Source organism: Balearica regulorum, chromosome 19 (genome assembly GCF_011004875.1).
Source record: "Balearica regulorum gibbericeps isolate bBalReg1 chromosome 19, bBalReg1.pri, whole genome shotgun sequence".
Lineage (NCBI taxonomy): Eukaryota > Metazoa > Chordata > Aves > Gruiformes > Gruidae > Balearica > Balearica regulorum.
In genome coordinates, this window is record NC_046202.1 from 5,862,656 (window position 1) to 5,880,052 (window position 17,397).

Consider the following 17,397-nt stretch of genomic DNA (forward strand, 5'->3'; position numbering starts at 1 on the left):
CTCCCCTTTGCTTTTAGGGGGTCTGGCTCATGTTTTACAGGTATTTATCCCAAAGCACCTGTTTTGGGGTCCAGCTGTTGGGGGGGGCTGTTCTTGCTTAGGGGGCTCTGTCTCTCATTGATGGTTAATTGGGGCTGAGCCTCCTGGGGGTAGTTGCACCTTAATGGGGTCCAGCTCCTCCATTCAGTGTATTAGCCTGATGTTCTTGGGGGGCAGTTATAGGCCCCCCCCCCCCCCCCCCGTGCTCTCAGAGGCAGGTATAGGGTCCATCTCCAAGGTTTTGGGGGGCTGTTTGCCCAGAGGCTCCAGGACACACACACACACACACCCCGGGGGGCCGATCCCCATGACGGCGGTTTGGCGGGGGGTGCTCAGAGCCCCTCGGAGCAGCGGCAGCGGGGGGGGGGGGGGGGGGGCCGTGTTCCCTTGTCCCCGTGTCCCGTTTCCCCCCCCCCCCCGCCCCCAAGCTGGGCCGGGCGGTGCTGGGCCGGGCGGGGGGCGGGGCGGCGATGCCCCTCCCGGTGCGGCGGGCGGCGCGCAGCGGGGCCGGGGCCGCTCACACCGGTGGCGGCGGCGGTGACGGGGCCATGAAGGTGAAGAAGAGCGGCGGGGCCGGGGCGGCGGCGGCGGCGGCGCGCACCGAGGAGGAGCTGGGCCGCAAGGCGCTCATCGGGCCCGACGACGTGCTGGGGCTGCAGCGGGTCACCAGCGGTGGGTGCCGGGGACCGGGCTGCCCCGGGGCGGCGGGACCGGGGAGGTCGGGGGGGGGGGGGGGCGGGCAGACCCGGGGGTGCGGGGGATGGAGACCGCGTCCCCCTTGGGGCTGGCGAGGGGACTGGACTAATGGGCGGGGGGGGGGCGGTCCCCCCCTCCCCGGGGGGTGAGGAGTGGGGGTGCGGTACCCCTGGGCTCTGGGTGCCACCTAAGGACCGGGGACCGGCTCTCCCCACCGGGGGATGCCCGGTCCTGAGGCTCAGGGCTGGGGATGCAGCCTTCCCCCCCCCCCCCTGCCCCCAGGGATGCACAGGCTGTGGAGCAGGTCCCCCTCCCCATCGTGTCTCCCCCCTCTCCCCCCCCCCGGGGTCAAAGGTCAGTGGTGAGATGCTCCTCGGTGCTGTCGCCCCTCTCCCGTGTCTGTGCCCCTTTGCACAGGGCTGGGCCAAGCTGAGCCCCATGCCTGCGCCTGCTGCGGGGGGACACGACAGGCTGGATCCCTGGCAGCAGCATGGGGGGGGCTTCACTGCAGCCCCATCCTGCAGCCCCCCAGTTTCCCCTTCCCCAATACAGGGCTGCTGGCGTTCAGAGCATCCTCAGGGGACGGCAGGCGCGGGAGCGTGCCGGCTGGAGGGTTTGTTGTGCTTGGCGGAACAGCTCGGTTGGGACCAGGCAGCTGCCGGCGCGGCGGTGGCTGCGTTGGACCCGTCAGGATTGCAGCACGCCGGCCGGGCTGGGAGAAGGCATGTGCCATGGTGTGCCCAGGGGGAGCCTGCCCTGCCGCTCCCAAAAAAAGCCTTTTTGCATGTCCTGGGACCTTTGGGTCATCTCTCTGCAGGCAGCGGGTTGGGCAGGGGGAGAAGAGCGCTGGCAGGGAGGAGGGGGCTGGCCAGGGTGTCCGGCCGTGCTCCTCTGTGCCTCGGAGGGCTCTGCCATGCGGCGTTAGAGCAGGTTTCGTGTCGCAGGCCAGGGCCGTGTGGTGTGACGAGCCCTGGAGAGAAAGGATGCGGCTGTGGGTATCGGTGCGTGCAGACAGCTCTGTGGGCCTGTGCGCGGTGAGCAGGGTGGAAGGGAGGGCGGGAGGAAAGCCCTGCGGGGCCGCGGCGTTAGCACTCAGGAAGGGGTTATGGAGGCTTCTCTGAAGGAGGGGCTGCTGATGCTGGGGGGTCCTTGGGCCCCCTTCTCCGAGCTGAGATGCTTTGATGGGCTGCAGCAGTGTGATTCACTGCCCGGGCCCTGAAATCCCCTGGCTGTAGCAGGAAGAGCTGTGCAGCAGGCGCCGAAGTGTGCTGCCAGCATAGTCGGAGGAACAGCAGTTAGACGGCGAATCCAAGCGATGGCCGCATTAAGCGCTTTGCATGCTTGCGTTACAGTAGCCCGCGTGTCCCTGCCTTCGGCGGTGCAGTCTGGAGGGGCTGCGGGCACACGGCCACCCCGCACCCTCGCTGCCGGGGCGTGCAGACCTCACGTGGCATCTCTCTGGCCAGCGTGGGTGGCGCGTGGCAGTGGCTGGCCCTGGCCCTGCCGCTGCTCTTGGGAAGCACCTGCGTTCCCGGGGTGCAGGGAGGGCAGAGCTGGTCATGCTGGCTTCAGAGCCGGGCCGGGAGCCGTGCTGGTTGTCAACTGCCTCTTCCAGCCACGGAAGCACAGGGAAGATGTGAAACATGTGCAAATGTTTTGCTCCCTTCCTACTACAAGACTTTCTGGTACGAGGGTAGCACGGGGGTGCGGATGGGTCGTGCCGAAGAAGCAGCAGGCGCTGCGATGAGCCGTGGGTAATGCCTTCCCGTGGGAAGTGCTTGTCCGTCCTGCTGGGTACATGGGAGCCAGCACCTGAAAATCCTCGGTGCGCGTTTGGGGATACAGGTATACGATACATCCACGTTGAGCATATTGTGTCCTATTACCTAGGAATGTTTTGCAGCACCCCTTCTCAAGCTCAGTTTTCCACCTGGTGGGTTTAACACAGAGAGCAAAGGTACAAGAGTATTTTCCTGGTCCTTAATGCGTAAGGATTATTTGGGGCATTCTGTGGCCTTTTCTCATTTCCATGCACCGCAGCAAGCTCTTAAAAACAGATTGCCAAAAATACCAACATGAAACCGTTCCCGTCTTCTGCTCTGAGCGGAGGGTGCTGCAGGGAGGAGGAGGGAGCAGATTGCAGGAGATAAGTTCATGGCTACCCCAGCCCCAACCTCTCCCGTGGAGATGCTGAGTCAGGGCAGACACGACACCCCATTTCAGCAATTCTGGTTTTGATGCCCAAAGTTGTGGTGCTCCAGTCAGTTTGAAGTTGAAGGGGAGTTGGTGGTGGGGTTGCAGCAGAAGTGTCCTGGTGCCCTGGATGTCCTTTGTTGTTCCAGATGGAGTATAATTCCTCTTTATCCAAATTCCTGGGCCAGTAACACGGTAACTCGCGCTGTCGAGGGACTGCGGTTAAGCTGTGCTGACCTGGGGTGGTCCGGCCATGTTTGAACATTGCTTCAGCAAAGACAACCCAGGATAAACCACGTTAGAGGTGGGCTCGGTACTGCAGGAACGTGTGTTTTAGAAATACTTACACTACAAGTAGCCTGTGTGTTTCCGAACGGCCTTCCAGCTTGCGTGGGAGAGGCAGAATCCAAACGACTACGTGGAGTCCAGTATGGCTCCAGTTAGAGAAGGGACTCCGTAGCATGGCTGCCCGTGGCAGCGGGGCGTCGCGCTCGCACCCGGGAGGTCCCTTCCAGCCCTGCGCGTGCCTGCGGTGTGCTGATCTTGCAGACGTTCTTTTAGAGCCAGGTTTTGCCATCTTGCGCTTGCTCTGCCTGCTGCGGAGCGCCTCGGTGCTTCTCGATACACTGAGCAAATCTGCTCAGCCCCGGAGGAGCCGGCTCTCTGGGATGCCAAACTGCTGCTTGTGGTCGCTACCTGTTGACCAGGCAGCGTGCGGGCAGGCTGCGGGCAGGCTGTTAGCCCTGCTCTGACGTTTGGGGCGAGGGAAAGCCCTTGCTTTTGCATCAGGAAGCACAGCTGGGCCGTTCCAATAGGTACGGCTGAAGGATGACCCAGCGTTAAATGTCTGGGGCTGGGGAGGGTGGAGATGCAGGATGTGGCTCCGTGGCAGGAGCTGGTGCAGAGGAACCTGGTCTGTAACCAGCCGGCAGAGCTGGGCTCTGCTCTGAGCTTAAAGAGGGAGCTGTGCAAACTGTCCTTTTGATCTTAAATTCTCCGGCGGTTCCATGGCTATACAACATTTCTAGGCATGCCAGGGTCCAGCCTGATGGATCTGGGGTGTTGCCCCAGAATATCTGGGCCTTTTGGCTGGGCTGGCTCTGGTGCTGCTCCAGCGGGATGAGGTGTAAGGTGAATGAGCCATTTTCTTTGCAATTAGCAAGATTCATTATTTGCTCACCCAACTGCTGTTACAAAAAGAGGGAAAAACCTTAGGATGCGATTAACTTGGGATTAGCAAAGGAGCGGGGCAGAGCTCAGTTCAAATTGCAGTTAATTACTGAAGCAGCCAGAGGATCAGAGGAGTCTGTCTGCAGTTATTGGGACGTCGGTGTCTGCGAACGCCGTGTCCTGCCTGACGGAGCCAGCTGAGGAGCTGGCGCCTGTCGTCCCCGGGCTCCGTCCCTCGTGTCTGTGACCGTGCTGCATCTTGCAGCTTTGCTGGGTCACGCCGTGCTACTCCCATGCTAGCTGCAGGGCAAGGTTAATGTAAGCAGAGCTTTCATTTCTTCCTCCGTCTTTGGGGTTAGAGTCACCGGTGGCCAGCAGAAAGATGATATTACAGCCCCCATAATGTCATCCCCTTTTGTCAGCGTGCAGCGACACCAGCCTTCCAACAGATACGTAACCAGGCGAGCTTCAGCCTCCGAGACTGCCCTGCTTATCACAGCTTCAGGCACCTGTACAGTTTGTCTGACATACTGGATTAAAGTTTATACTTTAAGCTTTATTCTAAAGCTTATTTTATTATAGCAAACCAAAGGGTTAAAGAATTGATTACATACTTGGAAACAATTACAAAACAAAACCTAAAAATAAGGAGCACATGGCTAATCATTTCTGAAACTAATCTCTTCCTCGAGCTGTCATTTAGGATTTCTCTGAGACTTCTCTTAGGAGCTTTAGCTAAAGGCCAGCTTGGCAGAGGGCTGCCCTTCCTGGGTGACTTTCCTACCAGTTTCCCTGTAGCGTTCACACAAGCCGATGTGTGTGAATCAATCTACAAAGCCATTCCCGGACCATGACTTTTCTTTTCCTTCCCCAATTAATTGGGAAAATTTATTGTAGTAGGAGCTCTGATTAGCTGGTGGTGTTTGTGAGGAGGTTAATGAATCACTGTTCTGAGTTGTCCGGGGCTGTGATGTGTAAAAGCGTTTTGATATGCTGATTTCTTGTCGCAGAGCGATATCCCAGAGCCGTGTCAAGCTGCTCTCACCACGACTTCTTTCCTCCGCAACGCCACGTACGTTGTGAACCTTTTCGAGGCTTTGTGATAACGCGCAACTCGAGGTGCTGTGCAGATGAAGGGTTTTTTTGTTGTTTTGGGTTTTTTTCTTTTTTTTTTTTTAGTAGTCTCGCGGTACAATATGGACTGTTAGATTTCCAGGGGCAGCATGCACGGCGTGTGTGTAGCACGGGGTGACACCAGAGTGGGTTCCTCCTCCCGGCGTTGTGGGTTTGGGCCATCCCTGGTGGGAACGGCAAAGGTAAGGGGGAGGCTGGGGGTTTGGGCAGAGCCTGACTGCGCCGGCTCAACCCCGCGTGAGAGCAAAGTGAGCTGATTTTGTTCACGTTGTGCACGTGGTTTCAGAGTTTGAGTGCAATCAGCATAAAGAAAAGGGCAGGAAAGAGCGCCTGGAGGCTTTGGGGATGGGGGAAGAGCAGCTCCATCCTTCCTTAACAAGGCCTGGAGGATTTGTGATCAAATTAATTGTGAGAAGGTGAAGTGTGGAAAGCTCTAGCTAAAAAAAAAAAACAAAAACCAAACCCCAACAAGTGAGTAGGCTGGCACAAACCCCAGAGCCGTTAGTGCGGCGAGCCAGGCGATAGGACTGGGTGCGTGGTGGGAACACCTCACGGGCCACAGGGACCTTTGTAAGTGCCCCAGCTCGAGCCTGCTGGGACGCAGCCCTGCGCTTCAGTCACGGCGGTGGCGAGGAAACGTGCCGCTGCAGAGAAACTCCTGTGGGATCCTCCTGGTGCGAGATTGTTCCTTGGGGGCTAATTACGGAGCTAAGGGCTGGGGGGGGGGGGGGGCTGCGGGTGCCTCCCTCCCCGTTTGCCCCCGCTGACTTTGCTTATCCAAACCCCACGGCGTTAGCAATGGAGCGGATCCTGGCTGGCTTAGCTTGTTTCTCTGCCCCTCTGCTTACGGGACGTGAGCTGCTGAGGCAGGGGGCGGGGGAAATGGTTTAGTTTTTTCTTTAATTGAACTCCTGTTGTCTGAGCAGACGTATCGATACCGCTTGAAACCTGCCCTGCCTTCCCCTCGAGGTCTTGCACTCTGTCCTGCGTCACCGCTCCGCATCTTCATGGGGTTCGTGCTATTTTTACTCGCTTCCTCCTGAGACTCTTCAATCTGATAATCTCCTAATCTCCAGCTCCTAGCAATTCATCTGCAGTTGTCTTTGCTTTATACCTGGCTTATGCCTTGGGAGTTGTCTTCAAAATAGCTTCTGACCTTGTTGGCTAATGCATGTTAAGAAATAGGCCTGCATAGCTACAGGAGCCTTCTCATTCCCCAAATTCTTGTTATTGCCTGTGCTGGGGAGAGATGTCCCTATTGCAAGTCACTGCCGTTGCATCAGTTTCTTGTACACCATCCTCCTGATTTACGCCCATTCTCACAACCAGATTTTGTGTTCTTTCTTACCCCAGGTACACTCTGCTTTCCTTTGTGGGCTATTAAAGTCTTAAAATAGGAGCTGCCCGATCTGAGCTTAGACGCTCCGATGAGCACCGCAGAAATATCTGCAGTGTCTGTGAGAGGGGACACGTGCTTCCTCCTGATTGCAGAGAAGGAGCACAACACGGAGCGCTAACCCTGTTGCTCCCATGAACTCCTCTTGATGAAATGTGCCTGGCGGGGTGGTCGCAAAGGAAATCTGAAAATATGGGATCGGCTTTTAGCTTTCTCTGAGGAGGATCAAACACCTAATCTCATCCACTGGATAACTGAAATAACAGGGAGAGGGCAGGAGGAGAAAGTGCCTTCATTAGCTCTCTCTCATTATCTAGTGTTGTGTTAGCCCTCACCTTTTGTGCTCCTTTCTAACACCAGCTTGCTAAAATATATATGGCTGGAAATATGTACCCCGGGTCACAGTGTACCATTGTTCACAAGAGAATAGGCGGTGCCTGCTGTCGTTGTCCAGGCTGTTCTGCTGCTCTCTTTTGCAATCTTGGTTGTTCTTGGGAGGGGAGGAAGGTTTCCTGGATGAGAACCGGCTCTTCCCTGGGTTGGACAGCAGAGGTACCACCTCAGAACTGTAACGGGGAATGAGCATCCACGGTTTCTGATAACAACGCTGGAGACCTCCTAATGAATGCCTTGCCACAGATTGCTGTTTGGGTTTATTTTGGAATCACTTTGTTGTGCAAAGGGAATAGGAGAATTCATTGAGGAATCCATTGTGTCTGGCTCAGGAAGTCCATCACCTCTGCTGCTTCCCGAGACCACCGCAGTGTGGCTAGTTGTGCTTCCAAACTCTTCAAAACCATGGTAGGTCTTAAGAAAGAAAGTGTCTTACGAAAGAAAACGTCTCTAATAGTGGGGAGTTGCAGATCTTTGGGCATGATACAGAGATTATGGGAAAGAAGCTGCAGAGGGACCAGCAGGAACAGTGACGTGTGAGTGAGCAGTAGCTGCTAGTGCCAGGCTTGGGCAAGGTGCAGGAGTTTGTTCTTTGCTTTGAGAACAAGTTCAGCTCGGTTGGCAAACTCTTTCCAGGAAGAGATTGGGTGTGGAGCTCTGGGATGGGCTTTAGGAAGGAGTATGTCCCTCTTTTGTGACCTGTTTTTGCACAACTTAATGTGAGTACTTCAGGGCAAAAGCCAATCTGTAGGGTTCCTAGGCCAGCGCTGATGTGTCCGTCCCTTCATCCCTTGTGCAGTGTGCTCCCTGTCAGCCCTGAATCAGGTGAGTACGGAGGGCTTGTTTGGGGAGATACCATCATTATTTGGTTATTAACGGGGAAACAACGTGACCTGATTCAGGGGAAGTGGAACAAACGAGAAAACGTTCTGTCCTGCAGACCAAGCCTACCTTTCTTGTAAGGATCCTCTTCACTCGATGGAGGTTTGAGCTGCCTTACGTCTAACTAAAATAGACACGGATGGTGCTTCCATTCCCCAACTTGTGGTGACGGTGAATTAGGATAATGAAAGCAGATGATACATTTAAGCGCGTCACGGAAGTGTGGGCAACTGGGCCCTACAGTAATTTAAAAATAAGTATGTATGGGATGAGATTAGCAAATTTGACAGTGCTCAGCTACGCAGAAGTATCTGCCAGCTGCAAGCAGCCCGTTCTCAGTAAGACCTTCCAGTGTAGCTGTGGGCTTCTGTGATGTATGGGGAAAAACCAGCACATGGCTACTCTGATTGATTTTTTGAACAGAAATTGCAGCAAGAAAATTTAATACTGACTGAGAGGAATACATATCTCTCTTTTATTTATTTTTTTTTTTTTCCCCCCTGCTAGGAGACTGGGCACTGCTGGAGGAGGAAAAACCACTTGATTACAGTACTGTAGCAGCTAATCTTCCCAGATGTCATCCAGTTAGATACTGGCATGTTGGGGTTGTTTTTCTTTTTTTTTTTTTTTGTTTGTTTGGTTTTTCTTAAAAAAAGGTTTAAAATATTTTTCAGTGCAAAAAGAGTTGGAAAATACAGTACGGGGATGCAAACATCAACGAGCAGGAGCCTGGTGGGGATTCTGCCCGGGGTTTACTTCTCTTTGGTGCCTCTGCTTGACTCTCCTCTCTTCCAGATGAGTCATGGACACTGTTACTGCAGCAACGCTGCTGCCAAGGAGGGGGATAAAGCTGTTGCCATGGTGCTGGATGGGCAGGAATTCTGCAGGAGGAAAACCACTTAATAATTAACTTGCAGACAAACGCGGCTTCCGTCTTTGCATGCGTGCTCTAGGGAAGGTGTCCCGGGCTCCCAGGCGACCGCCAGCCTGTGCTGGTACAGCCCTTTGCCTTCGTGGAGAGCAGCTGGTCCGAGCGTGGCCGTGGGCCGAGGGAGACGAAGCTGGGACTGCGGGAAGCTGTGCCTGCTTCCGTCAATTTGTGTTTTGCATGTGGCTGCTTGGAGCAGGGAAGTTGTGGGACGGGTTAAGAATTTGGGCTGGCTGATGTGTTAGAACCTAAAATCATTGTGTAATTGCAGGATGTCTACCTGAGGATTGCTAAACGTTGGGGCTTAAGGCAAGGGGTTGATTTAAATTTCTGTCTCATTTCCTTGGCTACTGTTAAAGACGGAAAAGAAGATTTTTGTGCAGTTCTTAGGCTAGTTTGTCTAACAGTAGGCTTGCATTTTCTTGTGGTAGTAAAAAGGTTGAGCTTTTATCTTGTTCTTCCTGATAGTGTGGGTACTGGTGTTAGTTTTTCTTTGTGCTGTGTTGACAGGAAAGGGAAGCCTCCATGCCCAATGCCAGAGATGCTTCAAAACCAGTCCTGTCTCTTAAAGCCCAGCTCCTGTGAGCATTCACCATCTGGTGGTGATGATGGAGAGTAGTAAAACTGTCCGGAGAGTATGTGTGCCACCTCTGTTCCTCGTACCAGTGAGCAGTCAGACGGTTCTCCAAGTTAAGGAGATTTGCAAAGAGTAAAAGGCTTGTAGGAAAGTACAGGTGCTAGATGTGTAGCTCATGCTCAGTAGCACCCAGGAGGAATCTTCCATAGCGCTGACTACGGCTATCTTTGTCTCTCGTTACGGAAGGACCTGATTTCTGTAATTACAGATCCCAGCACGAGAGCCTTGCTGTCTGGTAGTTGCGCTGCGTGGCATTTGGGATGTTCTCTTACTATACTACAGCAATCTTTTATTAACTCCTTATCTAGGGGATGTGCTAACCAGTGCCCATGAACCACGTCCCCCAGCCGTAACGTAGGTACCCGATTTGTTATGCCAGCGCTGAAGCAGGGGTTGTAATGGGCAGGTATGATCTCAGAGTATGCTGTAACTTGTTTTCATATATTCAGTGAATAAGCCTTAGGTGGATGGATGTGTTTGAATTTTAAAAATAGGAAAGCAGACAGAAAGAAGTGATTAACTCAGGCTAACAGCAGGAATTAGTAGCTGAGAAAGGGCTTAGAATTAGAGTGTTAAAGTATTACTTTCACCTTAGAACCTCCAAAACAAGTCTCCTACAACACGCAGATGCACAGTCATTCAAAAGCTAACCCAGCTTGCATGCATACAACATTTATTTAGGTTTGTCAGGATAAAGTCAGTTATTGGAGCTGCTTTCGATCTGTGCTTATATGTGCAGTGAAAATGAAGTACTGCTGCTCTTTGGCCAGAGAGGAGGCTGATGCCCGGGCCAGGAAGCTGTCTTGGGGTGCAGCAAGGCTGAAGCCAGAACCAATGACTTTTTCTGGTGGAAGCGGGGAAGGGCTTTTGTTCCCAGACTGGCTTTCCTAATACAGGGAAAGGCTTCAACGCCTTTTTCAGTGCTGAGGAAAAAAAGTCCTCGCACGGGACGAGCATTGGTGGAGAGAGAAGAGGCCATCCCTTGTCTGCGGAGGGCTGGAGCTGGGGGAGGTGGGACAAGGGAGGAGGACGCTCCTGTTCCAGTTAAGTGCAGGCTTAGTGCTCATAAAGCTGCTTAACACTTGCGTTCTGCCGGAGGGCAGTTTTTAAAAGAGGCAAAGCCTCTTACACTGAGAAGGCTAGGATTTGATGGAGGTGCTGACTGTTCTCAAAACCCTGAGGGGAAATGGATGCAGAAGATGCTGGCACAGGGTTGGAAAAAGGTGATGACCTCCGAGTGCTGGGGGAAAGAAGCTTTTTCCTTGTCCTGTCCAAGCAGGGCAGTGTGAGCGTTCAGAACTGGGACTGTCTTCATAAACCTCAGTTTTGCATTAAAACCAGGGTAGTAGCAGAGATGTTCTCACTACTGGCTGTGACCTCCAAAGAGCAGCCAGAAATACCTGGTAGTTCTGGGCAGCCTTCATTTACATTTGCTTTCCTCTGCAGATTATTTGTGCACTCCAGAGGAAAATGTTTACAAGATTGACTTCACCAGGTTCAAAATCCGGGACATGGAATCTGGCACAGTCTTGTTTGAAATCACCAAACCAGCAGCTTCAGGTGAGTGCACACAAAACCCCCTGTTTTCACGAACTTCCTTTTGCCTTTTTTCCACCTCTTTTACTCAACACGTTTCTCCGAAATAGAAGATGGTCTCAATTGCAAGAGTCCCAGGTTGCGGCAGAAATACTGTTCAGGTGCCCCTCTGTACCAACACAGTGAACAGAAGTCATTGCTGCTGTATTCGTATGATTGCCATCTGTGATGAGAAAGGACAGATGGATGTTGTAAACAGGAGCGGAGGAGGAGGAGGAGGAGGTCACCATGTGTTAGTGTCTTGGCTGTTCATCAGCCAGAGTCCCCCTGTATGTAGTTTAACTGTTAGTCTAACATCTTCACTCAGGAGTCAGGAAAATGGTATTTCCAAAAGGGAGAAACTTTGTCAATTGTGCAAATCAGACAAACCAAAAATTTGCGTATTTTTATTTTCTTCATAATTCTTAGGTGTCACATATAACCACCAAAGCGTTACCTGTTGCCGCTGGTAATGAAAAACCAGGGCAACTGTTCCTTTCCTGATCAATCACTCTTTTAAATCTTCCCCGTCTCCCTGCAGGTGAGAGGAAGGTTTCGATAGCTTAGAGGTAGCAAACCAGACATGCTGGGGCGAAGTGGCCGGTTCAGAGTCACACTGCAATCCTGAATCCGAGGTGGGAGCAGAAGATAAGAAGTGTATCAAAGGGCCAACTCTCAATACTCTGTCTCTGAGTGACCAGTAGTTGATGCCTTAGAGAGGATAGGAAGAGGGTAAACATGTCATCAGGCTTTCTCAGAATAGTTTCCTGGCTTATATGACTCGATAATGTGTGATTGCCAGTTATTTATCACTGGTTTCTGTTTCTCAGACGACTGTGACGGAGCTTTACTTTGCGCTTTTCCAGAACGTGAACACAATGACAAGAAGGACATTGACCCCAATGCTGGACGGTTTGTACGCTATCAGTTTACCCCAGCTTTTCTTAGACTTCGGCAAGTGGGAGCCACGTAAGTAATTGCTCCTGTTCTACCTTTTCTAGTACAGGAAACAACAGAAATCTTATAAAAAGTGGCTCTTGCTTGTTGATCCTGTCAGGAAGAAAAGGGGGGAAAACGAGGTGGACAGACTACCCAGATATTCCAACTCTTTTCTGTGCATTATAGTTTGTTTGTCAGAGGCTCTGCCCGCTTCGGAAGATGTGTCTGCAGCCTCCACGTTGCATTCCCCAAATCCCATTAGTCCATAGATGCACCTGAAATGGTGCAATAATGCTTGACCCTTTATATACCACAGTGATCTTTGATGTGTCTGGTCGTGCTGCCTTGTACTCATCAATAAACCACACCAAAATGTGACACCTGAAGTATCTTTCAGGCGAAAGGTGACAGAGCGTATTGTTTCTTTAGTAGTATTACTACTAACTTACTACTAACTCTAGTACTCACTCTAGTGAGTGATCTAGTGAAGTGCCTATCCAGTGTAGTTGGAGGGATCTTTTCTGCACTAAAGATGAGTTTAAGATTGTAAAATTGTCTGGCATGTCTTTTTTTTTTTTCTTCTTGAGTAAAAAGAATCAAACAATGGTATAATCTAGGATTTGTAATGCTATGGTGTGTCCCTGTAGCATGCTTTAAGAGGAAACCATAACTTGGTTCATACCATTACTTTATATTTTTGTCTTTTTTTTTTGACGAGCTCTCTTACACCTTTCAGGAATGGTTGCAAACATTGCTTAGGCAAGAAAGCTCATTTCAATCTTATCCTTCTTTTTCAGGGTGGAATTCACAGTAGGGGACAAACCCATTAATAACTTCCGCATGATTGAGAGGCACTACTTCCGGGATCAATTGCTTAAGAGTTTTGATTTTGAATTTGGGTTCTGCATCCCCAGCAGTAAAAATACTTGTGAGCACATCTATGAATTCCCACAGCTCTCTGAGGATCTCAGTAAGCTCTCTTTAATTACTGCGTTACCACACAGTGATGTTAATCTATCTAAGGTGTTTTGAAGAAGCCCTTTCTTAAAAGCTGTCTGTAGAAAGTGAGTAGGGTAGAATACTTCCAGGTAGCTTTGTATCTGCATTAATACAGATTTTGGTTTCTAGTAGCACATATCTTGTCACCCACCAGACAGTTGTTTTGTTTTGTTTTTTTTTAATTCATAAAATAGAAGCTTCAGTGTCAGGGAGAAAAAAGATAATTGTGTTATAAAACAAGCAAAAAACTAGGATTAAAAAGACACCCAATAAACGGGTGACTTAAATGTTACGTTCTGGTTTAATGTTTGATGTGCTATATTGATAGCTTGAGAGGTTTTAGTTTTAGTATGAACATAACTTTTATTTTCTCTCCTCTCTCCCAAGACACAATAACATCAGTACTAAATCTGTGTGACTTTATATTCTTTACAACCCCTAATCATCTATGTCAGCACTAATATTACAGTCTGTAGCAAATAGTGATGCGCTGCTGCTTACTTACTGTCACACCAGAACAAATTTCTTTTGAGTTTGCCCTTTTACCACTTTTTTTTTAAACAAAGCAAAACAATACTCCCAAACTCTAATGTGATGTTGAGGTTAGGTAGAGCACTTACACTTTGTACGGTGCCTTCACGTATGTAGATGATCTTTGAGTTCTTTAAAAGATACTGTCAAGGAACGGTTTGGGTAGGTTCCTGTTTTGGTTTTGGTTTTTCACTTGAGAGTTTGCAGCTATCTGAGCAATGCTAGTAAATGTAACTGAAACCCAGTGCAGAGTGTAGGGCTTCTGTGTAACACGATTAATTTTTAATTTATTTTCTTTTTTCCCCCCTGCAGTTCGAGAGATGATCCTTCATCCATATGAGACACAGTCGGACAGTTTCTACTTTGTAGACAACAAGCTGGTGATGCACAACAAGGCAGATTATTCGTACAGCGGAGGACCTTGAGCACAGGACGCACAGCCGACCTGCGCTGGCCTTCCCTCCTTTTCCTATCGAAGTCGTCAGGGATACCAACACCTTCGGTTCCGTTGCCTGCAGTATCAACCGGACAAGGATCCACAAACCAAGGACTCTTTGCCACAGTAGGAGTTTCATGACTAAATTTGCCAGTCTCGTCCTTTTTGAGCTTTGAAACAGACCCGGTTCTTCAGAACTTTAAGCGGTTCTACAATGCTAAATGATCTTTGGATACCACTTCCCTAAGTTCTTTAAGTGTCTGCTTTGAAAAATGGCCTTGTGGGACGTGGGGGATTTTGCCCTAATTCTGCGGATTTGTGTTCTTGCCCTCATGTATCTTTCAGGACGTGGTTGCTTTCTCAAAGAATGTAATATGAGCAACCACGCGAGTGGATGGATGCAAATGCAGAGTTTTGTTTATTTGTTTCTCTTTGCGAATGCTTCAAAGGCACAGCCAATTTAACTTGTGCATCCGGTTGAAAATGTTGAGCATAACACCTTACAAAAGCAAGTTTCATCTTTAGATTAGTTCTCTAAATAAGTATTTCATCCTTTAGTTTTGTTCCTTCTATGTAATATTCTGTTTAATCTTGCAAACACTCGCAATGAACACCAGGAGTTCAAAGACAGAGCTGTTTTTAATTGGGTACTGTCCTTTTACGTTTCAGATGAAGGCAAAATAGCATTGAGGGTCTGCGAACCTCCATAAGTATTTTCCATTAATTTCAGTTTTTGCAAACTGCTTGCAGAACAGTCGGGGAAAAATGGAAGGATTTTAGCTTTATTTAGCATTTTAACATAGCTAACGTTCAGCTTATGCTATACGTTTTCCATGTCTATTTTCTTTCACCTCTGCTCAATACTAAGGTAAGGGCTTCAGCACTGCTTGTTAGAGCAACACTTTCATTTGTCTAGGGCAGTTGGAGAGTGAGGAATTTCCAATTTTCCATTTGTATCTGAATTTGAAGAATGTTATGTCAGTGTTTTCCCTTTGTTAAAAATGTTTCGTGTGGGATATTAATACAGGTGAAACAGCAAATCTAAACCTGTAGGACTTTAAGGCACAGCAAAAATTTAGCAGAACCTCTCTCTTCAGACTGTATAAGAAGACCAATTTTGCCCCAGTTTCTCAGCATGTGCTTCTTAGAAAGACAGAAGTGCAAAGAAGTAGCAACATCAAAAGAGTAAATTAGTGTATGCAAAACAAAACCTGAGAAGGCTGCGTGGGGTAGCCTGTTGTCATGAAACCCTTACTCTAAAGGTCAGTTCACTGATACTTTAAAATATAAAAGGCAGTTGCAGTTTGTAGATATTTCTATAAATACTTGATGTCTCCATGTCTAATTCTGTGAGTTTAAGTGGAACATTATACGTTAGCCTCAGATAGGTGTGATTGTAATAATTTTTATAAAATCCCATTTCCAGTCGTGATTAACATCTTTCTAGTTGCAGCCTAAGTCAAACAGAACTACAAATGGTTCCAAACGTAGCCGTCAGCCTAAGGACAGGGAGGGTTTTGTGCTCTTGTTGGGGTTGTGGTCACTGTTAAATGTGTTACCATTTGTATTTGGCTTGGCTTTCTTTACTTCTGAAAGAGGATCAGTTTTCTAAAGAAAATGCAGTGAGTTTAGGTCACAGCACAGAATTTTTTATTAAGATTGATAGCTAAGAAAGTACGTAAAGTTCACTGATTTTACACAACTAGTATCTTGTAGTAATTATTATCACAATGAGACTTGTATTTATCACTATTTTTTGTCTCTAGTGTATTAAATCATACAATTAGCCTACGGCTGACTTACTGTTTGAGAGTTACAAAGAATTTCCTCATTATTTGTACAATGCTTTGAGCTACTGATCATTAAATTTTATAGCAGTATAATTACTAAAGGTGAAAATAGTTTCAGAAAGTCTAGATCATTCTCCTCCTCCCCCCTGCACTTTTTTTTTTTTTTTTTTTTTTGCATCAGGGCTGTTAATTATCTATATATTCAATGACATTTTGCAAGTTTAAGTATCTATGAATTTTGTTCCAATTCTTGAAGGAGAAAATACATTGATTTGAAGACAGAAGAGAGTGTGTATGTTTGTATCTAGCATCCTATACAGGTTTTTTTAGGGTATCTTTCAACTTTCACCTGCTGTTCATAATAATCACTTCTGTGCATAAGTTTTTTAAAAGATTTCTAGCAATGGTGCTTGCCCCGAATTGCCAGTCACATATCAAACAGATGTATGTTTCAAACAGAAATATACATCTCAGTGTATTTTGGTGAGAGTGGTCATCCTACTTTGGTGCAGACTCTTGGGTTATGGTAGGGAGTATCCTCTCTGTAGAGCATGTCATTGTCAGCTGATCGGAGTCATGTTCTGCTCCTTTTTTATGCTACCTCCTTTTAAGACTTTGGACTTCAAAAGCAATTCCATAAAAATGTTACTGTAATCAACAAAAACTTGAGCAGTAGACATGCTCCTTTAAAAAGAACCCTAAAGAAAGTTACCTTGTCCCCAGTAGTGCAGGATGTTGCTGAATGGACTTTCTGACACTCTGCATTTTATGAGAGGTTTGAGGTTAAACGTAAGAGGATGTCTGTCCGCTACCGATCTCCTGAATTCTGCTAACTGTTCTGATAATTTAGATTCTATGGGGAGTAATTTCAATCTAACAGAAAATATAGTGTGAATCATATAGGAGATATTTTATTGAGTGAATTTGTTATCTTCTATTATTAGGAATACTTTAAAACAGGAACAAATATTGGATATTTTCAAGAAAATAAATTTCAACATATTTTAGCTTTAGCTTTTCAGTTTGAGGAATTTTACTTTTTTTCAAAGTCCCCACAATTTGCTACAAATAACAAGTTCAGATTCTTAAACCAAGGCAAGTAACACAACTTTCTGTGGGACGTGTAAGGAAGGTGTTTTTTTCCCCTGTATTTCACTGCAACAGTTATCATTGTTATCTCTCCGTTTCACTTGGAAACAGGTTGTTTGCATTTATGGAAGGTCATCTACATGCCCAATGTTTACAAACATGTAGGAATCACTGTCCAAGGGAGAGGTGCCATTCCTTTTCTACCTGTTTATGCAGCAGTATCATGGGTGGTGTTGCCATGGGACATTACATTGTTGCACGTAAAAGCACTAGAAGAGTGTTTCTTCAAAAACTTCTGCATGACAGTTGCTGTTCTAATGCTGCTTCTGTCCTTGTTTTGCATTAAAACTACGTGTAAAATTTAATGTTAAAGACCATGCTTTGTACGGCACTGAACAACTTCAACTTCAACTTTCATCTGAAAGGAAGCTGAGAGCTCTCAGGTCAGTCATAAAATAAACCCCACATTTTTTCCCTTAAATTTGCAGCTGATTCTTATTATAAAGGAGTTGAAAAATCAGATCTTGTTCACAGAAGAATTTGTTCATCTTTGTGACTAGTTATTATTTT

The 17,397-nt window shown here is 48.3% G+C and overlaps 1 protein-coding gene across 2 annotated transcripts; it reads left to right on the top strand.

Moving 5' to 3' along the window:
* Positions 1 to 525: 525 nt before the first annotated feature.
* On the top strand, positions 526 to 17,308 carry UNC119 (unc-119 lipid binding chaperone). Of its 2 annotated transcripts, none has more exons than XM_075771278.1 (5): positions 526 to 711; positions 10,915 to 11,028; positions 11,874 to 12,012; positions 12,780 to 12,952; positions 13,825 to 17,308. In XM_075771278.1, the coding sequence occupies exons 1-5, from the start codon at positions 588 to 590 to the stop codon at positions 13,935 to 13,937; spliced, it is 663 nt and encodes a 220-aa protein (XP_075627393.1). In that variant the 5' UTR covers positions 526 to 587; the 3' UTR covers positions 13,938 to 17,308. The 2 variants fall into 2 exon arrangements, with proteins under 2 accessions (XP_075627393.1, XP_075627394.1); XM_075771279.1 differs by having other exon boundaries at positions 11,910 to 12,012.
* Positions 17,309 to 17,397: the final 89 nt, after the last annotated feature.

Excerpts from the sequence above, each read along its gene's own strand:
- UNC119 (XM_075771278.1), top strand. The coding sequence starts at position 588 with ATGAAGGTGAAGAAGAGCGGCGGGGCCGGGGCGGCGGCGGCGGCGGCG. Across the intron at positions 11,029-11,873 it reads CACCAAACCAGCAGCTTCAG|ACGACTGTGACGGAGCTTTA; the intron begins GTGAGTGCACAC and ends TCTGTTTCTCAG. Across the intron at positions 12,013-12,779 it reads CTTCGGCAAGTGGGAGCCAC|GGTGGAATTCACAGTAGGGG; the intron begins GTAAGTAATTGC and ends CTTCTTTTTCAG.